The sequence below is a fragment of the Rousettus aegyptiacus genome, unplaced genomic scaffold (assembly GCF_014176215.1).
Source record: "Rousettus aegyptiacus isolate mRouAeg1 unplaced genomic scaffold, mRouAeg1.p scaffold_m13_p_5, whole genome shotgun sequence".
NCBI classification, from domain to species: Eukaryota; Metazoa; Chordata; class Mammalia; order Chiroptera; family Pteropodidae; genus Rousettus; species Rousettus aegyptiacus.
The window spans coordinates 48,716,821-48,739,193 of NW_023416308.1; the positions used below are offsets into that span (position 1 = coordinate 48,716,821).

Consider the following 22,373-nt stretch of genomic DNA (forward strand, 5'->3'; position numbering starts at 1 on the left):
TTGATTTTGTGAAACAGTGTTTTCAGTTTTATTGCAAAATAATTGACATATAACATTGCATAATGACATGACTTACATAGAGAAATGATTACCATAATACATTCAGTTAATATCCACCATCTCATACAGATACAAAAAAAGAGAGCTGTTTTTTTTTTCCTTTTGATGAAAAGGAAACATTGTGTTTTAATCAAATAAATGGGAGTATTAATCTTCCCTCTAAACTTTCTTCCCAACCATTCTTTCCAGATTATGGTTTCATTACAATCTAGAGTAAACTCATAAGTACTTCTAGAAATGTTTTGGAGGTATATAGTGGATACTGATAAAATTTTCTTCTCATTAGACACTTTTTTCCTCTGGAACTCCATTCTCTGACTGCCCAACCCTCCCCACCCCCCTCCCACCCCTATTCGCTGTGGAAGAATTGATGTTCTTACATGACCCTAAGAGTCTGGGCACAGTTGACTGGTTCAAGGATGAGTGCCTGACTCAGGATGGACCAATGAGTCGTAGTGTTTTAGACGGAAGTACCCCTATACTATGAGATACTGAATGCAAGTTAATATTTAAACCAATTGTCTCACAACCTAAAATTCACCATAGTAACTGTCATAAGTGGAAGGGCAGTTTACAAGTTTAGACTCCCAGCGCCTTGCAGAATGCATGACAAATTGGATGCTGAATAAATACTATTGAAATAACTAAAATAAATATTTATCCTTTTTAGGATCTAAACTCATGTAAGGTTTTTATTAATTAATGACATTGAAAATAAGACAATTCTCTAATGTCAAAAGAGGAATTTATAAGGATACAGGGACATCCCTAAAACCAAGAGCAGAGATGCTGCTTATGAACTCTATCAAGTCTGTAAAATATACCACATAGAAAACCCAGAGAATTTTCTATGACTCTTCCATTTTGTCTACAAGGCAAAAAAAGTGAATTTTACATTACCTCTATTTAAGAGAACAGTCAGTGACAAATTGAAATCTCTTAATCCTTATTTTAAACTCCCAAGGAAAAGATTTTGATTGGTTCAGCATGAGACAGTTTCCAAACTAAGCACAAATCAACTGTGGCCATGGTTTAAGGTGATGTTTTACAAAGCCCCATCAAGGAAGAGCAGGCTTAATTCACCTTACTCTGAAAGTGGCAATCCCCTAAATTCCGTGTGCTTCTCTTGCAATGCAGGCAACCGTGAGAGGCCTTTTGCATTGTTCACGCTGAATCTGGGGAGGAAGGGTGCATATTGGTTTGCTAGGGCTGCCATAACAAAATACCAGACTGGGTGGCTCACACAACAGAATTTATTTCCTCACAGTTCTGGAGGCTAGAAGTTCAAGATCAAGATGTCTACAGGTTAGATTTCTCCTGAGGCCTCTCTCCTTAGATTGCAGATAAACGCCTTCTCACTGCATCTTCACTTGGTCTTTCTTCTATGTCCAAACATTCCTGGTGTCTGCATGTCCAAATTTCCTCTTCTTATAAAGACATCAATTAGATCGGATTAGGGCCTGCTCCAATGGCCCACTTTTAACTTAATCATCTCTTTAAAGGCTCTGTCTTCAAATACAGTCACATTCTGAGGTATTGGGTTAGTGCTTCGACATATGGATTATGGAAGAACATAACCCAGCACATAACAGTGAACATGGGAATTCAGCACAAACCAACAGGAAGCTCTGGATACTGCTTTTGGAGTGAATGATAAAGTTCTCTATCCCTGACCCAGGAATCTTATATCTTTTGACAGAATACTTGAAACAATAAAGACCAACTTGTTAGCTTATCAGTAAGATAAATCCCAGACTCTGAACAGTTCTTGACTCATATTTTAGCATTTATCATACTTTTTACATTATCTTTCTTGTCCACTAAATCACAGATTTGAAGTCAATGTATAATGTCTAAAATGTAGTAGACAGTGAGTAAATGTTTGTGGAGTGAATGAAATTTGATTTATGATAAAGATTCTGGTCAAGGCATTTGTCGATCTGAAGAGATACGCTTTTTAAGATATGGATTAAGATGAGAAAGAAAACAGGGTGGTTCAGATTTAGTATTGCTAACGAGTGTTCAGATACAATTATATGGCTTCTCTGATATGTTCTTTAAAAAAAAACCTGAGTGTTACCACAGTATTATATAATTTATTAGGCCATATGTTACTACCGTCCAGTACCAGCTAACCCTCAAATTATTTCTCTGGGAATTTTTTAAAGTTTGATGTTGGAAAACTGTGAACAAAATGTGTTCCAAATAATTTTTTTAAGTGATAGCTAGAGCAGAGCAAAGCTTTCAATTCAAAGCATGCAGACACTTCACAAAATAAAATTTAGCAATGAAAGTAATACCAAGTAATGCCACTCTTTAGCCCTAAAATTTACCAGTGATTTACAAAGAACACTAAAGTACAAAGTGCAAAGAACATTAAAATAGGTCAAGAGAACTAATAAAAACATGAGAAAGATTTTGCCCTGGTAAAACTTGGTCATAGCAAGAATGCTGAGCAGCCCAATTAAAGTGGGGAGATGAAGGAAGGGCTGTCCAGGGACTGAGTCTGGCATTTCTGGACTGAGAAATTACCAAGGGGGTGCAGAAGCTCCATGTCCAATCTAGGATATGATTTCCCCTGCTCACCCTAACCTGGGAAGAGTCTTTATATCCTTCGAATAGATTTAAATCATAAGTAGAAAAAAAAGAGGAGGAGAAATAATTAACAAATATAAATAGAATGGTCAGAAAAAGAGAGGCAGACTCCGGCTTCTAGCTATTAGGGCCCCTGCCAGTCTCGTCCCAGATCCAACTTCCAGCTTTTACGGAGTGGCCAAAACCAATCATTCCTCATCAATTACAGGGGACAGAGCGTCCTGACTTTGAGGCGAAGCTCACCCACCACGCTCCAGGCAAGGCCTGACCCCAGTTTGTGCTACAGAGTACCCTGCTCTTTGCTCCTCTCTTGGGCTTGAGGCTTGGTCAGTTGATGCTCAGTAAATACCTGTTGAAAGAAGGGAAGCATAGGGAGCAGGGAATTTTGGAGAATGCAGGAAATCAACCCTGTGAGAGATATTGCTTAGCAGAAAACAAACAAGGAAGCGCTCAGCCAACTGGCGCGAACAGAGGGCGGTGAGAGGGGGTGTTGGGACGGGAGCAGGGACGTGACATTGGCTCTGCACCTCGTAAAGCCAGTGAAATTCCTCGTCTGAAGGCATTTCCCTCAACTATATTAAGGTTCTTCGCTGCTGGGCCCTTTCGTCCCACAGCGGTCACCACAGTGTTTGCCTCCTTTAAAAAACCTTTTCCTCTAAGTAATTGACAAATTCAAGCAACCGAAAGCGAAAGCCGGGCGTGCCAAGGCCATGGCGATCAAGGGAGCAGACTCTCACCCTTGGTCTCTCCGTGCGGGACCCACGATCCCTGTTCTCAGTGGGGTCTAAGAGGCCGGAGGGCGGGGTGGGGTTGGGGGAGGGCCCACCGTCAACCCTCCGCAGTGCGCAAGGCCGGGGGCTGCCCGTTGCGCTCGCGTCCTGGACGGGACAGATCCGGGGGTGGGCCACCTCCCCGCCTCTCCGCCCCGCCGCTGAGCTGGACCGCAGCGGCCCGGCGACCATGCGCCGCCTCCCGCGGGCCCTGCTGCTGCCGCTGCAGCTGGCTGTGCTGGTGGCTGCCGCGGCCCCCGAGGCGCCGGTGAGCGCGCCGCGCAGCCTGGTGTGGGGCCCCGGGCTGCAGGCGGACGTCGTTCTGCCGGTCCGCTATTTCTACCTGCAGGCCGTCAGCTCGGAGGGCCGAAACCTCACGCGGTCGCCCCCAGGTAGCGTCCAGCCGCGGGCCTCCCGCGCCCCGCCGCGCGTCCCCGCCGCGCCCGCGCCTCCCGGGAATCCGCCCGTCGCCTGCGTGGCGTATCCCCGCCGGCCTGTTCTGTCGCCCTTCCTCGGGTCTGGTCACCTCCTCTTCCCTCCTCTTACCTCCCGCCGCAAAGGGGGAAGGGAGTGGCAACGAACGCCTGTTGAATGAATGAATGATCTCTGAGGGCCCTTCCCCGAAAAACATGCAGGGACAGATGTTCCGAAAGGAGGGCGCCCAGGGTGTCGATGCGTGCAGTGTGAGTCACACGCCGGAGATGGTCGGTCTTTCCACCCCGACTTTGTTGTCCGAACTGTCGCGGCATGCAGGGAGTGCCTTCACGTGTTGAGTCATCAAGCCCAAGAATCGCGTCGGGTTGTATTGCTTGGGCCTGACGGGTTCGAAACTGCTAACTCCAACATAAAGGAAACGTCAGAGCAGTAGGCAGAAAGAAGGCGATTTTGCCTGCAGATTTTTGTTTTCTTAACAGTTTTCGAATTCTTGAAAACATTGTAGGAATTAATGAAATTCAGTAAAACTCACGAGGTGTTTATTCCCTTTACCGAGGGCGGTTCTTGTACTGAATCCCTCTGCCCAGTCGTCCTCCCACGTTCTCCCGCGCATCTTACTTATCTCTGCATCTTCTTACAACTTGTCCTGCTTGTTTCAAGTTGTTGCCAGTCAGGATTTGCTAATTTACGTCCAGCCAACTGGCACCCTGTTTTATCAACAAAGAGATAATCAGAATAAACCGGTGCCTCTTCTTCCACTGCCAGTGGAAAATCACTGAGTACTTTTTATAGTTTTAGAAAGACTTTCCATGGCCCTAAAGATCAGAAGAAAAGATTCTTAAACCCAGATTCATAGTCTTCCGCTATAGGGTGTATTTTCTTCTTTGTAGTATTATTTTCTAAAATTAATTCTATAATGTTATAACGGGAGAAGCTTTGGAAAGGAAAGAAGATAAGAAACTAAGAAAAAATAAATTTCTACATAAAAATAGGAAATTGCATGATCTAAATGGAAATGCTACTAATCTTACTATTAATTAAAGAACTATAAATTCAAATAAAATTCCATTTTTTATTCTAAAAATATTGGCAATGTTTTTTAGTCTTTTTAAAATAAATTTATTTATTTAAATTCATTTCAGATACACAGTACATTAGTTAGACATCTATAATGTTCATAAAACGATCTCCCCAATTGCTCCCTCCCTCTCCTGGCCCTCCATTTAGCCCTCATATTAATGCTAACTACATTCCCTCTTCCATGCTCCCTGTGCCCAGCTATCAATTACTGATTTGTACTTCTTTAACCCTTGGCACCATTCTCCCAGCCTCCCAGCCCCCATCCCCTGTCCTTCACCAAATGGTCCACTATATGTGTGAATCTGTTTTTGATTAGTTTGTTCTTTTTGTTCCTTAGATACCACATATAAGTGAAATCATATGGTATCTATCTTTCTTTGACTTATTTCACTCAGCATAATAACCTTTAAGTTCATCCATGTCGTTGCAAATGGTAGGACTTCATTTTTTTAAATGACTGAGTAATACTCCATTGTATATATGAACCATAATTTCTTTATCCAGTTGTCCGTTGATGGGCATTTAGGTTGCTTCCATATCTTGGCTATTGTAAATTGTGCTCTCATGAATATTGGAGTGCATAGATCTTTATGAATTATTGTTTTGGTTTTCTTTGGATAAATACTAGGAAGTGCAATTGCTGAGTCAAAAGGTATATCTCTTTTTAATTTTTTGAGGAAACTCCATAGTAGCTGACCCAATTTGCAATCCCATCAGCAATGTATGAAGGTTCTCTTTTCTCCACACCCTCACCAACCCTTGGTATTTTTCGTTTATTGATGATAGTCATCCTGACAGGTGTGAGTTGATATCTCATTGTGTATTTTTTTAAATTAAGTTTATTGGAGTAACATTGGTTAATACAATCATAATGTTCATGTGTACATTATTATTTGACATCTGTGTATTCTATTTTGTGTTCACCACCCAAAGTCCAGTTTCCTTCAGCTACAGTATATTTGATCCCCTTGCCTACTTCACCTCCCTATATATGACCCACTTTACCCCGTCTATCTCCCTCCTCCTCCCCCACCCCACTAGTAACCACTACTCTATAGTTCTCTGGTAACCACTAGCCTATAGTCTATGTCCATGAGTCTCTGTTTGTTTGTCCTGCTCGTTTGTTGGTTTTGGGTTTATATCCCACATATAAGTGATATCATGTGATTTTCAACTTTTTCTGTCTGGCTTATTTCACTTAGCATGATTATCTTGAGGTCTATCCATGTTGTCACAAATGGCAGTATTTCATCTTTTCTTATGGCTGAGTAATAGTCCATTGTATATATATGTACCCCAGCTTCTTAGCCAATCATCTATTGTAGGACACTTCGGTTGTTTCCATGTCCTGGCCACTGTGAATAATGCTGCTATGAACATTGGTATGCAAATATCTTTGTGGATATAGGTTTTCAAGTCTTTAGGGGTAAATATCCAATAGAGGGATTGCTGGGTCATATTTAGGTCAATTCTTAGTTTTCTGAGGAAACTTCATACTGTTTTCCAGAGTGGCTGTACCAATTTGCAGTCCTACCAACTGTATATGAGGGTTCCTTTTTCTGCATCCTCTCCAACAATTGTTATTGCTTGTCCTGTTGATTATAGCCATTCTAACAGGTGTGAGATGGTATCTCATTGTGGTTTTGATTTGCATTTCCCTAAAAGCTATTGATGTTGAGCATCTCTTCATATATTTGTAGGCTATTTGTATAACTTCTGGGGAGAAGTGTCTGTTCAGGTCCTCTGCCGATTTTATGGATAGATCACTTATTTTTTTGTTGTTATTGAGTTGTATGAGTTCTTTGTTTATTTTGGATATTAGGCCCTTATCGGAAGAGTTGCTTTCAAATATATTTTCCCATTCGGATGGTTGTCTCTTTACCTTGTTGATGGTTTCTTTTGCTGAGCATAAGCTTTTTAGTTTGATGTAGTCCCATTCATTTGTTTTTGCTTTTACTTCCCTTGCCTTTGAAGTCAAATTCCTAAAATCCTCTTTAAGTTCAAGGTCCTTGAGTTTAGTTCCTATGTTTTCTTCTATGCATTTTATTGATTCCAGTCTTATATTCAGGTCCTTAATTTATTTTGAGTTAATTTTGGTGTGTGGTGATAGATAACAGTCCAGTTTCATTCTTTTGCAAGTGGCTTTCCAGTTTTCCTGGCACTGTTTATTGAAGAGACTTTCCTTTCTCCACTGTATGTTTTTGGCTTTTTTGTTGAAAATTATTTGCCCATATAAATATGGATTTACTTCTGGACTCTCAATTCTGTACCACTGGTCCATGTGTCTGTTTTTCTGCCAAATACCATGCTGTTTTGATTACTGTCACTTTGTAGTATAATTTGAAGTCAGGCAAAGTGATGCTTCCAGCCTTACTTTTTTTCTCAGGATGGCTTTGGCAATTTAGGGTCTTTTGTGCTTCCACATAAATCTGATGATTTTTTGTTCTACTTCTTTAAAAAATGTCAATGAGATTTTGATGGTGATTGCATTAAATCTGTATAATGCTTTAGATAATGTGGTCATTTTAACTATGTTGATTCTTCCAATCCAAGAACATGAAATATCTTTCCATTTCTTTTTATCTTCTTCAATCTTTTTAAATAGGGCTTTGTGATTTTCATTATTTAGGTCTTTCACATGTTTTGTTAGTTTATACCTAGGTATTTGATTCTTTTTGTTGCAATTGTGAAATGAATTACTTTTTCAGCCTCTTTTTCTGATGCTTCCTTGTTAGAGTAGAGGAATGCTATGGATTTTTGAACGTTGATTTTGTATCCAGAGACTTTACTGTATTTGCTTATTGTTTCTAGTAGTGTCCTTGTAGAGTCTTTAGGGTTTTCTATATAGAGAATCATATCAGCTGCAAATAATGACAGTTTGACTTCTTTGTTTCCTATTTGGATGCCTTTTATATATTTCTCTTGTCTAATTGCACTCACTAGGACCTCCAGTGTTACATTGAATAATAGTGGTGAAAGTGTACAGCCTTGCCTTGTTCCTGATCTTAAAGGGAAGGTTTTTAGTTTTTCACCATTAAGTATAATGGTGAAAAACTAAATGGCTGAAGGTTTGTCATATATGACCTTTGTTATGTTAAAGTACTTTCCTTCTATACCAATTTCGTTAAGTGTTTTGATCATAAATGGATGCTGTATCTTATCGAAGACTTTTTCTGCCTTTTATTGATATGATCATATGATTCTTATTTTTTAATTAGTTTATGTGGTGTATCACATTAATTGATTTGCGTATGTTGAACCATCCCTGTGCCCCTGGGATGAAGCCCACTTGCTCGTGGTGTGTAATCTTTTTAATATGTATTCAGTTCGTTAGTATCTTATTTAGGATTTTTGCATCCGTGTTCATGAGAGATATTGGTCTGTAGTTTTCTTTTTTTGTGTTATCCTTACCAGGTTTTGGTATCAGAGTAATATTGGCCTCATAAAATGAGTTGGAAAGGATTGCCTCCTCTTCAATTTTTTGTAAGAGTTTGAGGAGAATAGGTATTAAATCTTCTTTGAATGTTTGGTAGACTTCACTGGTGAAGCCATCTGGTCCTGGATTTTGACTTTTTGGTAGGTTTTTGATGATTGTTTAAACTTTCATACTGCCGATCAGTCTATTTAGATTTTCCAGTTCTTGATTCAGTCTAGTATTTTTCTAAGTACCGGTCCATTTCTTCTAGGTTATTAAATTTGCTGTTCTATAATTTTTCATAGTATTCTTGTATTATCCTTTGTATCTCTGCGATGTCAGTCGTAATTTCTCCTCTTTTATCCCTGATTTTGTTTATTTGCGTACTCTCTCTTTTTTCCTTAGTGAGTCTAGCCAGGAGTTTGTCAATTTTATTAACCTTCTCAAAGAACCAGCTCTATGTTGCATTTATTTTTTCTATCTTTTTTTTTGTTTTCAATTTCATTTATTTCTGCTCTAATATTGATAATTTCTTTCCTTCTGCTTACTTTAGGCTTCATTTGCTCTTCCTTTTCTAGTTTTTTAAGATGAAGCATTAGGTTATTTATTTGGGCTCGTACTTGTTTTTGGAGGTAGTCCTGTAATGATATGAACTTTCCTTGTATGACCACTTTTGCCATGTCCCAAAAGTTTTGATTGTAGTACTGTCATTATCATTCATTTCTATGTATCTCTTGATCTCTGTTTTTATTTCTTCTCTGACCCAGTTATTCTTCAGTAGCATGTTGTTTAATCTCCATGTATTTGTGTTTCTATCTGATTTCTTTCTGCAGTTGATCTCTAGTTTCAAAGCATTATGATCAGAGAATGTAGTTGGTATGATTTCAACCCTCTTATGTTTGTTGGGGCTATCTCTGTGTCCAGTATAGGATCAATTCTTGAGAATCCATGTTCACTAGAGAAGAATATAAAAGCGGCTGTTTTGGGATTTTAAGGCTCTATAAATGTCAATTATGTCCAGTTGGACTAACATGTCATTTAAGGATGATATTTCCTTACTGATTTTTTCTTTGGATGATCTGTCCATATCTAACAGTGGGTATTTTGGTCTCCTACTACAATGGTGTTTTGGTCTATTTCTCCCTTTAGTTCTGTTAGTAATTGGTTTACATATTTTGGAGCTCCCTGATTGGGAGCATAGATATTAATAAGTGTTATGTGTTCTTGGTGCATGATTCCCTTTATCATTATGAAGTGTCCTTCAGTATCTTTCTTTACTTTTTTTATTTTGAAGTCTATTTCGTCCAATATTAGTACTGCTACTCCTGCCTTTCTCTGAATGCCATTTGCTTGAAATATCATTTTCCACCCTTTCACTTTGAGTCTGTATTTGTCTTTGGAACTGAGATGTGTCTCCTGGAGGCAGCATATGGTTGGATTTTGTTTATTGATCCAATCTGCAACTGTGTGCCTTTTTATTGGTGAGTTCAGTTCATTTACATTTTGGGTGATCATTGAAATATGAGGTCTTCTTATAGCCATGTATGGTGAACGTTCATTACTATCTTGCTATAGCAATTTTTTTTCTCATTACAACAATTTGCTTCTTACTATTTTAGCTATAATGCCCTGCCTGCTCTTAATAAGGGTTGCACTCCTCTGCTTCTATATGCCTGATAGTCACTGTACTCTTCATTATGCATTTTTGTTGTTATTTTAAGTAGCGGAAAACTTTCAGTATTTCCTGTAGTGCAGGCCTCATAGTGCAGAATTCCTTCAATTTTTGTATGCCTGGAAAGGTCTTGATTTCTCCTTCATATCTAAAGGAGAGCTTAGCTGGATACATTATTCTAGGCTGGTAGTTCCTTTCACTTAATAGTTTAAATATTTGGTTCCATTCTTTTCTGGCTTGTAAGGTCTGTGCTGAGAAGTCTGATGAGAATCTAATGTGTTTTCCTTTAAAAGTTACTGATTTTCTTCTCCCTGGCTGCCTTGAGAATTATATCTTTGTCATTGATTTTCGATAACATTAATACAATGTGTCTTGGTGAAGGCCTTTTTGGATTGAGATATTTGGGTGTTCTGTTGACTTCTTGAAATCCAAGCTCCAGCTCATTCCTTAGATTTAGGAAATTCTTGTCCACTCTTTGTCTGAATATGCTTTCTAGTCCCTGCTCCTTTTTCTTGCCTTCAGTAATGCCAATTATTCTTATGTTTCCTCTCCCAATGGTATCAGCTAGTTCTTACATTTCTCTTTCATTACTTTTCATTTTTTTGGTTTCTCTCTTCTTCCTTCTGATTTATTTCTAGATTTCGATATCACTGATATTTTCTTCCATTTAGTGGACTCTATTTTCCAAACTTGCTATTTCATTTTTCAACTCTTGCAATATGTTCTTCATCTCCAGAATATCTATTCTGTTCTTCTTGAGGGTTTCAGTTTCCTTGCTCTGCTCATCTAGCTTTTTTTTTTTTTTTTTTTTTAAATTTCTGAAATTGTTGATATAATTTGTTTGGCTCTCATTGAGAGTTTTTTCAGAAGTACCATCCTGAAGTCTCTGTCGTTTAAGTTGCATATTTCTATGTCTGTAAGCTTATTTTCTGGAGATTTTTCTCTTTCTTTCTGAGATGCCTCATCACCTAGTTGTTCGTGGTGTTTAATGGACTATTCTCCAGTTGAGCATTAATGGAAGTGTATTCTGTTGTCTTTCCAGAAAGAAGATTTATTAGCTAAAGGTGTCTTTAGCCTGCTGCAAAGAAGGCGTTCTTTTGGTTTCCAGGAGGCGGTGTCTACGCCTCTTGAATCCCTAGCAGTTAGGGTAGCATTTGCTCAGATTCCCCTGGGGCTGGGGCAGGGTGATCTGTCTCAGAGGGTATGGGGGGGAGGGGCCCTCTGGGTCGGGGGTTGGGGGCTGCGGCTCAGACTTGGTTTTGCAACTGGAGCCCGTAAAAATCAGCTGCTGTTTCTCGGCGGTCCCGCCCCGCTTCTCTGCTTTCTGTTCTGATGACTGGGCCCTCAGGTTGGCTGCGTATAAGCCCCTGCACTTCTAGGTAGGGTTGTTCAGGAAAGTCGCTGAGTCTTCACCCCTCCCTCTTCTCCTACAGGGAGCTTCGATGGCTGTGAGAAGCATCTTCTTTATTACTGTCAGTCCACCGCCCAACACCCGAGGTTCTGACCTGTGGTAGCTCTTATGCGCAGATCCCGTGCTCGGATGTGCTGGTGTGCAGTTTTGGCGTTTTTCGTTGAGTTTTGTATGTTCAGCTTACTGTTGTTTCAAGGTGAGAGATCTAGAGACATCTCTCACTCCACTATGTGCTATGTTTCCACAGAATCCTCATTGTGATTTTAATTGGCAGTTCTCTGATGATTAGCACCCTTGAGCATCTTTTCATATGCCTGTTAGCCATCTGTAGTTCCTCTTTGGAGAAGTATCCGTTCAGGTCTTCTGCCCAGTTTTTAATTGGACTGTTTGTTTTTTGTTGTTGTTGAGTTGTATGAGCTCTTTATACATTTTTGATATTAACCCCTTATCAGATGTATCATTAGCAAATATCTTCTCCTAGTCGGTTGTTTTTTTTTGTTTTGCTGATGGTTTCCTTTAATGTACAAAAACTTTTTAGTTTGATGTAGTCCCATTTGTTTATTTTTTCTTTTGTTCCCTTTGCCCTAGGAGATATATCTAAAAAGAAATACCTGTTAGTAATATCAGAGAGTTTACTGCCTATATTTCCTTCTAAAAGTTTTAAGGTTTCGGGTCTTTCATTTAAAGCTTTAATCCATTTGAGTCTATTCTTGTATACGGTGTAAGAAGATAGTCCAGCTTCTTTTTTTGCATGTACCTGTTCAGTTTTCCCAACACCATTTATTGAAGAGACTGTCTTTACCCCATTGTATATTCTTACCTCCTTTGCCATATATTAAATGAGCATATAGGTGTGGATTTATTTCTATATTCTCTTCCACTGATCAATGTATCTGTTGTTATGCCAGTATCATGCTGTTTTGATTACTGTAGACTTGTAGTATAGTTTGCTATCAGGTATTGTGATACCTCCAATTATGTTCTTCTTTCTCGATTGCCTTGTCTATTCGAGATTTTTTATGGCTCTATATAAATTTTAGTATTTTTTGTTCTAGCTTTCTGAAAAATGCCATTGGTATTTTGATAGGAATTGCATTGAATCTATACCTTGCTTTGGGTAGTATGGCCATTTCAATGAAGTTGATTCTTCCTACCCATGAGCATGGTATATGCTTCCATTTATTTGTATCTTCTTCAATTTCTTTTTTCAATGACTTATAATTTTCTACAAACAGGTCTTCTACCTTCTTGGTTAATTTGATTCCCAGATATTTTATAGTTTTGACACAATTGTAAATGGGTTTGTTTTCTTAATTTCTCTTTCTGAAAGTTTGTCATTGGCGTATAAAAATGCCAATGACTTCTGAATATTTATTTTGTAACCTGTTACTTTACTGAATTCATTGATCAGTTCCAACAGTTTTTTGGTGGAATCTTTATGGTTCTTTATATGTAGTATCATGTTATCGGCAAAAAACGAGAGTTTTACTTCTTCCTTTCCAATTCAGATGCCTTTTATTTCTTGTTCTTGTCTTATTGCTGTGGCTGAGACTTTCAATACAGTGTTGAAGAGGAGTGGTGAAAGAGGACATCCTTGTCTTGTCCCTTAAGGAAAATGCTTTTAGCCTTTCCTCATTTAGTATGATGTTAGCTATGGGTTTGTCATATAGAGCCTTTATTATGTTGAGGTATGTTCCCTCTATTCTCACTTTGCTGAGGATTTTTATCATAAATGGATGCTGGATTTTGTCGAATGCTTTTTCTGCATCTATTGATATGATCATATGGTTTTTATCTTCAATTTGTTAATGTAGTGTATCACATTAATTGATTTTTGGATATCGAACCAACCTTGCATCCTAGGAATAAATCCACTTTGATCATGGTGTCTGATATTTTTAATGTATTGCTGAATTCAGTTTGCTAATATTTCGTTGAGGATTTTTGCATCAATGTTCATAAGAGATATCAGCCTATAGTTTTCTTAATATTGGCAGTTTTTTTAAATGGTAATACCGAAAGCTGGTGGAGCACAAATTAGTCAAATATTTTTAGAAAGTAATTATCCAAAAGTATCAAGAGTTTTTAACATTTACAAACCTGATGTACAAAAAAAAAATTAGTTTCAACAGTTAGAAAATGTAACATTTAAAAAATGTCATTTACAAAGAATGCCTATGACCTTTAATCTGGTAACCTGATTTTTAGGTATCTGTCCTGAGAAAATGATCAGAATGTAGTAAAAGATTTTTCTATGCAAGGATATTATTGCAGCATTATAATTGTGTACTGTAGTAAATTTAAATAGTCAACTATAAGGTAATTGCTAAATAAAAGAATGGTACATTCATGTGATAGAATATTTGACAGTATGAAAAGTAATATTTTAGGTTCCACTTATATGAGGTACCTAGAGTAGTCAGGGCCTGATAGAAGAGAAAAATGGAAAGTTGTTGAATTGCTATAGAGTTTCAGTTTTGCAAAATGAAAAAGGTGTAGAGAATCGTTGCATGAAAATGAATATATTTAACACTACTGAACTGTACACTTAAAAATGGTCAAATTTATGTGTTTTTATAATTAAATTTAAAATTTTTTTCAAAATAATGCTTTAAAAGATTATTTAATAATAGTTTTCCTAGGTTAAGGATGGAATAAACATAAAAGAAACTATATAATTTGATTCTAATTTTGTAAATAACCTATACCTTGTTCATCAGTGTTATCAGTGGTTATGGCAAGAGAGTAAGAACATTTTTTTCACTCTTCTTCCCAAGAAAATTTTTCCCCAAAGCGATCATACCATTTTTATGATCAGGAAAAAATCATAAGAAAAAAAAAAAACCAGACTTTCACCAAGTCTTTTTAGACAACTTCGCTTTCATTCCCTTAGATTCTACTGGTTCCCTTTCATGCCACTTTATTTCTAGCTTCCATTTAAAAGGCTGTCATATAGTTCTGAAAAACAAATCCAACCAGTTACTTACATCTTCTATCACCATCATTCATTTGCAAGTTCTGAAAATTTTCCTTCTCCAAGGACTTATTGAAGAAACGGCAAATTTTTCTCAAGCTGTAAATTGTTTTACTCAACTTATCAAAATTCCTTTTATTACTGTAATTATTGCTCCCGTTTAACAGTGTCTGAATACAATTATTATGCTGCATATCTCCAGGTACCTAGATAACAAACATGTTGTGAACTTGAATGATCTAAAGCAAGGGATCTCAAACTGGAGTCCACAGACAGAAATTAGGGAGTCTATGACCTTGGATGGGGAAAAAAACCTATCTATATCTTTATTTTCACTAACATCTAACTTAAATTGAATATTTCCTTCTATTATTAATGTAGGCAGAACCTGTTGATATTTTTATATTCTCAGCATCTAGCATAGTGCCTGGCAGAGATGCTCAGTAAATATTGTAGAAGAAAAGAGGGCTGGAGGAAGGATGGTTGGACTATGTTAAGATGGTAAGATACATATATAGTTAACCCTTAAACAATGTGGAGTTAGGTGTGCTGACCTCAGCTAAGTAAAAAATCTGTGTATAACTTTCGACTCTCCAAAAACTTAACCACAGTGTTTCTCCATATCGGAGGAAATTGATTCCAGGACTCCCATGGATACCCAAATCCACAGATGCTCAAGTCCCTTATATAAAGTGATGTAGAACAATGCATACAGTTAGCCCTCTGCATCCATGGATTCCTAACCACAGATCGAAAATACGGTTTTCAATCAGTGGTTGGTTGAATCTGCACATGGGAAATCCAGGAAAATGAAGGGGTGATTGTATATTTATTAAAAAACAAATCTGCATATAAGTGGACTCATGTAGCTCAAACCTATATTTTTCAAGAGTCAACTGTGTTCATTTTCCACTCAGTCCTCTTCTACTTTTATCAGTAACAATATCTTCATAAAATAATCTTAATCTACTAATCGTGTAGCATTTTTCTGTTTTATTTTTTTTTATGGTAACTTTGTTTAATGAAATCCAGTAAGTTTCAGCTGTACACTTTAACAGTAAAGCATATATATATTTACATTTTACTGTTTTAAACTGTGCTCTATTTAATTTGTTCTCCTTGTCTTGTGATGTAAGAAGGATAGATATTATTCATTCACGTTACACACAAGAAACTGAAACTCAGTAAAGTTAAAATGTCTTGCCTATGGCTCCATAGCTTGTTAAGTGTCAGAGCCAAGACCAGACACCCAACTCTTGAATACCTAGCTCAGTGCTTTCTCCCTTTAATCAAGTCATCCATGATATGATTGTTGTGCATCAGTTTTTAATAAGTTGCTAGAGAATATCCACGGTCTGCTGGCAGCCAGACATTTTCGGAGGGTTCCGATTAGCCTCAAGGGAAAACAAATTGGCCTTCCAGGATCTGCTCCCTTGGCCGTGTGGGCTCTACACTTTTGTTGCAGCTGCAGAGAGCCTTAATAAACTTCCTAAACAGGGGCAGGAGTTGATGACTCTATTCTACCAGAAGTGCCAGAGGTTGTTCCTACAGCTTTGAATTCTGTGAATCTGTATACTAACATTATACAATGTCACCAGGCGGATTCAGGTCGGGCTTTGAAAAAATGATTCAAACTGTGTTCAAATATTAGCTCCGCTACTCTTATGTATGTGACCTTAGAGAGTTACTGAAATTCTTCAAGGGAGACTTGGGTTTCTGGTTTCCGTAAAACGGGGCGACAATACCTACCTTACAGGTTCTTGTAGGAAATAAGCTAGAAAACCTCAAGTTCAGGGATTGGCACATAAATGCTAAGTAAGTACATTTTTTAAAAAATGCTTTTGATATCTTTCCAAATCAAAAATCTTCAAAATTTCTGATTCTAATGATGTAAGACTGATACTCCCAACCTCCTTTTGTCTACATAGTCACTGCATTCTTATTCAATTAGCTATCTCTCCGTTTGAATTTTCGAAGCAGAAAAACTCAAGCTGAGCTTTAATTCTGTTTTTGTTTTTGTTTTTAATTAGACAAATGAGAATTCACAGTTCTTCATTTTAAAACGATTTGAAATTGCACTCTTCTCATTTTCTCTTTTATGGGGTTGGAATTGCTTCTATTTCATTCCTGATCATTATTATTTTGCATTGATTCTAACATTAATTTCATGCCAACAATGACACAGGCATGAAGAATTACTATAAAAATAACCAAACATTTAAAATATGCATTTCCAATGGCTATCTTATATTTTTATATGTATGTTTTAAAATATAACTTTTAAATGCTATTTTAGAGACCAAAAAACGTGTTATACCTGGAAGAGACCACAGAGATCTAGTCCAGTACTTTAAATTTAAAAATAATAAAGCGTTTTGGAGCTAGTTTTCTTCTGTCAATCCAGCTCATTCCAAAAAATCACAGTGATTATTACTATGCTTATCTTATATTTGTTTTGTTTATTAAAATCATAAACTTACAGAGAACAAGCTTATTTGCTCAGGAGACAATAAGACTGTTGGACTGTGTCTAGTCTGGAGAGGGAATAATGACAATGGCTTCCTAGTCTCCAGGCTCTGCCTTCCTGATTTTTATTCTATCATACCCCACTGATTTTCTGAAACCAAATGGGAAGTAGCAAATCAATAACTTATGTGTTCATTAAGCATTTCAGGTACTTGCCAACATTTTAAATAATTTCACATTAAATTATTGCCTTTCTTTTATAACCATCCCCTGTATTTATCTATTATATTTCATTTCTTATAGCAGATTTCTTTCATAATTTAATCACATTTATTTCATGCATCCTAAAATGTGTATGTTCAGTACTTAATTAATTAATAGCAAGATTTCACATAGTACATTACTATTAGTAAACTGAAGAAACTGAGAAACATTTCTCCTGACCCAAAAGAAAAAATAAAACCCGTGAAGATGAAAAGAAAGTAGAAACTTTATCACTATATTTAGAAACTGAGAATAGGCGATACAAACTTTTTCAATAACATACATATATATATATATATATATATATATATATATATATATATAAAACATGCTTAATTTCATAATATGAGAGATGTGAGATGAAAGGGTACTTTGGTCACAACTTATCGTAAATTTCAGAGGATTCACCACTTTTTAAAAAATGCCCTTTGGTATGGTGATTAACTGTGGTTAGGACAGTAATTGATCTTTATTCTTAAAGCTCCTGAAGATCCGATCTGCACTGAGTGCAGGTATATCCTCTGCACTCTTTGAAGAAAAGTATCCAAATTTTTACACCTGGGGCACTGTGACATTAATCACAACAGTATTATTTCAAAACCTGAAGAAGTCAGCCAATATACTGCAAAGAGAAGGGAAAGTTTGCTAAGCTAAGTAGGTACAATTTATCTTAGAATAGAAAACCCACAGAATTTTGGAGTTGAAAGGGATGGATATTAGATCATCCTAGTATAACTGTTTCATTTCAGCCTGAGGAAACAAGTTTAGATAAGTAAACTAGTAGTTACAAAGGTGTGTGTGTGTGTTTGTGCCCAGTCTAGTAATTAGCTATAATATCTGTCTACTTAAGGAAATGGGCTTAGAAGTATAGCTTGAAATTTGGGTTAGCAAAAGGAAAATTTCCTCAGAAATGAGAGTTATTAGGTATCAAAATGGTGTACAAGGAAGCTTGTGTATATTTTACAAGAAGAAAATTGGATTGCCTTAGAGCTCTCTCATTCTGAGTTCACAGATTTTTAACTACCTGGGCTTTAAAACTACCCAAAAAAGAAAAGATCAAATGGCAAAAATTTGATCTCTTCCTTGCCTTTTTTTATGAGTTGATGTTGTTCATTCAATAAATCTTTATTGAGTGACTAATGAATCAACATTGAGTCAGTTCCTTGGTTTGAAGATATGAACCAGAATAGTTTCTGGCCTCAAGGATCTTCCAAAGTAAAATGATTTTGTTTACTACTGATACTAGAAAAATAAGTAACTTCCATATAGAGACACTTATCCACTAATTGTTAAGACAACTATGAAGTAGTAGAGTTATTTATATGTACTTTTTCTTTCAGGTCAAACACTATTCAAAGTAGTAATCAAATCTCTTTCACCTAAAGAGTTAGTCCGGATTCACACGTCCAAACCTTTGGACAGGAATGATGGAACGTTTTTGATGCGGTATAGGATGTATGAAACGGCCACTGAAGGGCTGAAGATAGACATCCTTTATGGTGATGAGCATGTAGCTCAGTCTCCCTATATTTTGAAAGGTAAGTGATTATTAAATAATCCAGAGCCAGTCTTATGTGTTGATCCCATGCCTTTCAGAATAGGTTAGGATGACCTTGAAGGCATATGCAACAGAGCAAACATGGTATACATATCTCCTGGAGCTCAATTTTACTTGAAATTTTAAGAGAAAACTAAACAACTTAAAAAGGTTTAAATGATAAGAAAAAAAATCTTGTGTGTTTAGCCAGATAGTTACCATTTTCAGTACTCTTCATTCTTTTGCATAAAGTAGGTTCCTTTATGTTTATCAGCCATTTTTCACTCACTAGAAATAAATTTATTGGCTAATTGACCAAAAGTAGGTTATATTGGGAGAGAGCATAGGCCATACCAGGTTGTCTAGGAGGGTGTGAAGGAAGACAGAAAGTAGAAGCACAGGACTCTGACATAACTGCGTTCACCATTGATGTGTTCAGGGCAGATTCCCCTATCTGACTAATCTTAGAATTCACCAGGAAGTTATCCCATGTTCACATAAGGAGCAGAAACGACTCCCTGTGTTGTTTTTGTTAATAGAAAGTGGCATTGAATGTGTTTTGCCTTTCCTAGGACCAGTGTACCATGAATACTGTGAGTGTCCAGAAGAGAATACTCAGGCCTGGCAGAAAACTCTCTCTTGTCCAACAGACGAACCACAGATTGCAAAAGATTTTGCTTCTTTCCCCAGCATCAATCTGCAGCAGATGCTAAACGAAGTTCCAAAAAGGTTTGGGGATGAAAGGGGTGCCATTGTCCATTACACGATTCTCAATAACTACATCTACCGGAGATCTTTAGGGAAGTACACAGACTTCAAAATGTTCTCAGATGAGATTTTGCTATCACTGGCAAGAAAGGTATGAGAATGAATTCATTGTTTTTACAAACAGTGTGATTTCATTATTTAGTCGTAATATTTAAATGCTTAGGAGAATAATGGCAAAGAATGGAAATGTATTCCAGACTTTGAAATGTGCATCTAAAGTGTCTACCTCCTGAATGTTCCTAAGTTCTTTACCTTTATGAATCTCCCTTTCCTTTAATATTTATGTTAAATGGCGTGAGCCTCCATCCCTGATGAGTAGGCCACACAGGGCACTACCAAGGTTTCTGTGAATTCCTAGATGTTGACAGCCTCAGGATCAGTTCCAGAAGTTCTCCATTCCTGCTGAATATTCCTTCCATTCAGATTTTACTTTCTGCAACTGTTTTCTTCTTGTCACCTAAAAATAACTTGAATTTAGAACATATCTTCCTTGTTTTACCCTAAGCATCTCTAAAAGATACTATGTATGGCACATTTTGCTGAAGGTTGGGATAAGAAAGGTTATTTTGTACCAGTACATAGTTTAAAAAATAATAAACAAAACCCTAACATTCAAAAATAGATATCCCTATATTAATCAGACTCTCAGTCATCCTTGCCTCTGGGAATGTCTCAATGGCTGTCCTTGATCATCAGGTCTTGGCTTCTTACTAAATATGCTTGGATCCTCTTATCTTTCAGAAGACTTTTATATATCCTCCAAACCACTACCCCTCCATCCCATTATTCAGCCCCTCTTTCCTCATTTGCAGAACTCTGAGCAATTTAAAGTGACTTTTGTTCTTTCTTCCTGACCATGAGGAGTGAAGGGTGAGGATGGGCAATTTTTACTTTTCTTACCCAGAAGGAACATCAAGGTAGTTTTCTAAACCAAAAGCCAACTTTCCTGATATGAATTATACAATTTCACAAGTATGCTGAATGTGTAGCTACAGTCATTTCTTATTTTAAATACTAGTCACCTCCCCTTTGCTCCGCTCCACTCCTCGGCCCACAATATGAACATATTCTGGGCATCTGATCCTAAAGATGGTGCTTTCCTCCTAGGCTACCACCAGTCCACCCCGTCCCACATTCCTGTATCTAGTGCTCATGTGGTTTTTTACTAGGGATGTTTTTCCCCCTCAGAGGACATTTGACAATGTCTAGGACATTTTTGGTTGTCACCACTGGGGGAGTTGCTGTAGGTAGAGGTCAGTATTGCTGCTAAACACCCTACAATGCACAGGCTAGTCTCCAATGGTAAGAATCACTCAGACCAAAATGTCAATAGAGGTGAGATTGAAGAACCCTGTTCTATAGGGAGAACTTTGGATTTGGAGTTTATTAATGACCTTATAAATGAGAAGCAATAAGGTGAATAGTCACATCCCTTTCCCTTCCCTTTTGTACCAGTTTCTTTGCCTGGTGACTAGGAAGAAATCGAAGATAATTGAGATTCACTCTGGTCTTAGAGCAGCTCACCCTAGTGGGACTTGTTTTTGTTATTTGAAAGTTAGGGTGGGATGTGAATACAAACAAATAATTGTACCACAACATGATAAGCCTGTAAGAAAAATAGGTATCCAGGTTAAAGTGCCTGGGCAGGGCGAGTCAGAGGAGGTAACATTAGATCTGAGTTTAGGATGAGAAAGGAGACTTCAAAGTGAATGAGTAGAAGAACATTCCAATGGAAGAGAATTACATAATTTCAGAGAGTAACCTAAAGTTTAGTAATATATGGGCAGATGGAAGATGAGGCTCAAAACTAAGCTGTAGCAAGATAGTAAAGCCTTGAATTTTAGCCAGACAGTTTAGAATTTGTCCTACAGGCTTAAGGTTCTGTTAAACCTGGTAGTAATATTAATTTAGGATTTAGAAATTAGGGCAGCAATGTAGAGAGCAGTTTACAGTGGGGCGAGGCTAGTATCCCAACATCTAGTAGGGCAGCTATTGCAATAATGTAGGCAAGAGATGATAAAGGCCTAAACTAAGACATTGGCCATGGAGATGGAAATGGAGTAGCACATTGCAGAAACAAAGGTAGATGTGATAAAGAGGTTTGATAATGAAGAAAAACAAGGGCTTGTGTCTAACTTCATAGATTCTCACTTAAGTGGCCGGCAGAAAGGTAGCCATTTATTTATATCTTTCTACACAATTTCCACTTCTATAATGCAAAACAATTTAAAATGTCACCTCTGAACAGAGGTAACTGGCTCCTGGTTAAGTGAATTGACGATGTGTCATTCTCATCCTTGATTTTCCGAAACTACTGTTGACTGAGAGCCATTCTCTCTTCTGCTGCTATTTTCGAATGTTCAGTTTTATCTGAAATACTTAAGAAAGCCAAAGAATGAAAGCATTTAGTGCCAAAGACTAAGGTTTTCCCAGCAGTGATGTTTATACATTTTTTTATTTAGGTCCTTCTCCCAGATTTAGAATTTTATATTAATCTTGGAGATTGGCCCTTGGAACATCGAAAAGTCAATGAAACCCCTGGCCCTTTACCTATCATTTCATGGTGTGGCTCTGTGGATTCACAAGATATTATCCTTCCAACGTATGACATCACCCACTCCACACTTGAAGCAATGAGGGGTGTTACAAATGATCTCCTCTCTATTCAGGGAAATACAGGTAAAATCAAGTTCATTCTCTACGAAAAAGCTTAGAGGTAAAAAAAGGGGAAGGGAATGCTTAGTCAGAGAGAGACTATGTATATACTTAAAATAACCATTTTCCTTATTTTCTAGCCAAGAAAAAAGAAAAACGGCACCCTAAACTCTATAAAGTAGTTTGTTTAGGATTCTTCTAATCCAAGAATTAAAGATACGTGGGTTGGGCTAGTAATGTCAAAACCTACCGTAACTGAGTCTCTTTTGAG

At 37.4% G+C, this 22,373-nt stretch overlaps 1 protein-coding gene and 1 long non-coding RNA gene across 2 annotated transcripts in view; one reads left to right on the top strand and one right to left on the bottom strand.

Annotated features, from left to right (window-relative positions):
- LOC118602880 lies at window positions 1-4,066 on the bottom strand. Its single transcript, XR_004950943.1, has 2 exons — window positions 3,972-4,066; window positions 1-3,004 (listed from the first exon to the last, which is right to left on the bottom strand). It is a non-coding gene; the product is annotated as an uncharacterized LOC118602880 (long non-coding RNA).
- Window positions 3,182-22,373, top strand: part of POGLUT3 (protein O-glucosyltransferase 3) — a 26,270-nt gene continuing 7,078 nt past the window's right edge. Inside the window, exons 1-4 of the mRNA XM_016160593.2 lie at window positions 3,182-3,817; window positions 18,483-18,680; window positions 19,252-19,538; window positions 21,910-22,126. Coding sequence (XP_016016079.2) covers window positions 3,616-3,817; window positions 18,483-18,680; window positions 19,252-19,538; window positions 21,910-22,126 — 904 coding nt within the window. The 5' untranslated portion in view covers window positions 3,182-3,615. The remainder of the gene's footprint in view (window positions 3,818-18,482; window positions 18,681-19,251; window positions 19,539-21,909; window positions 22,127-22,373) is intronic.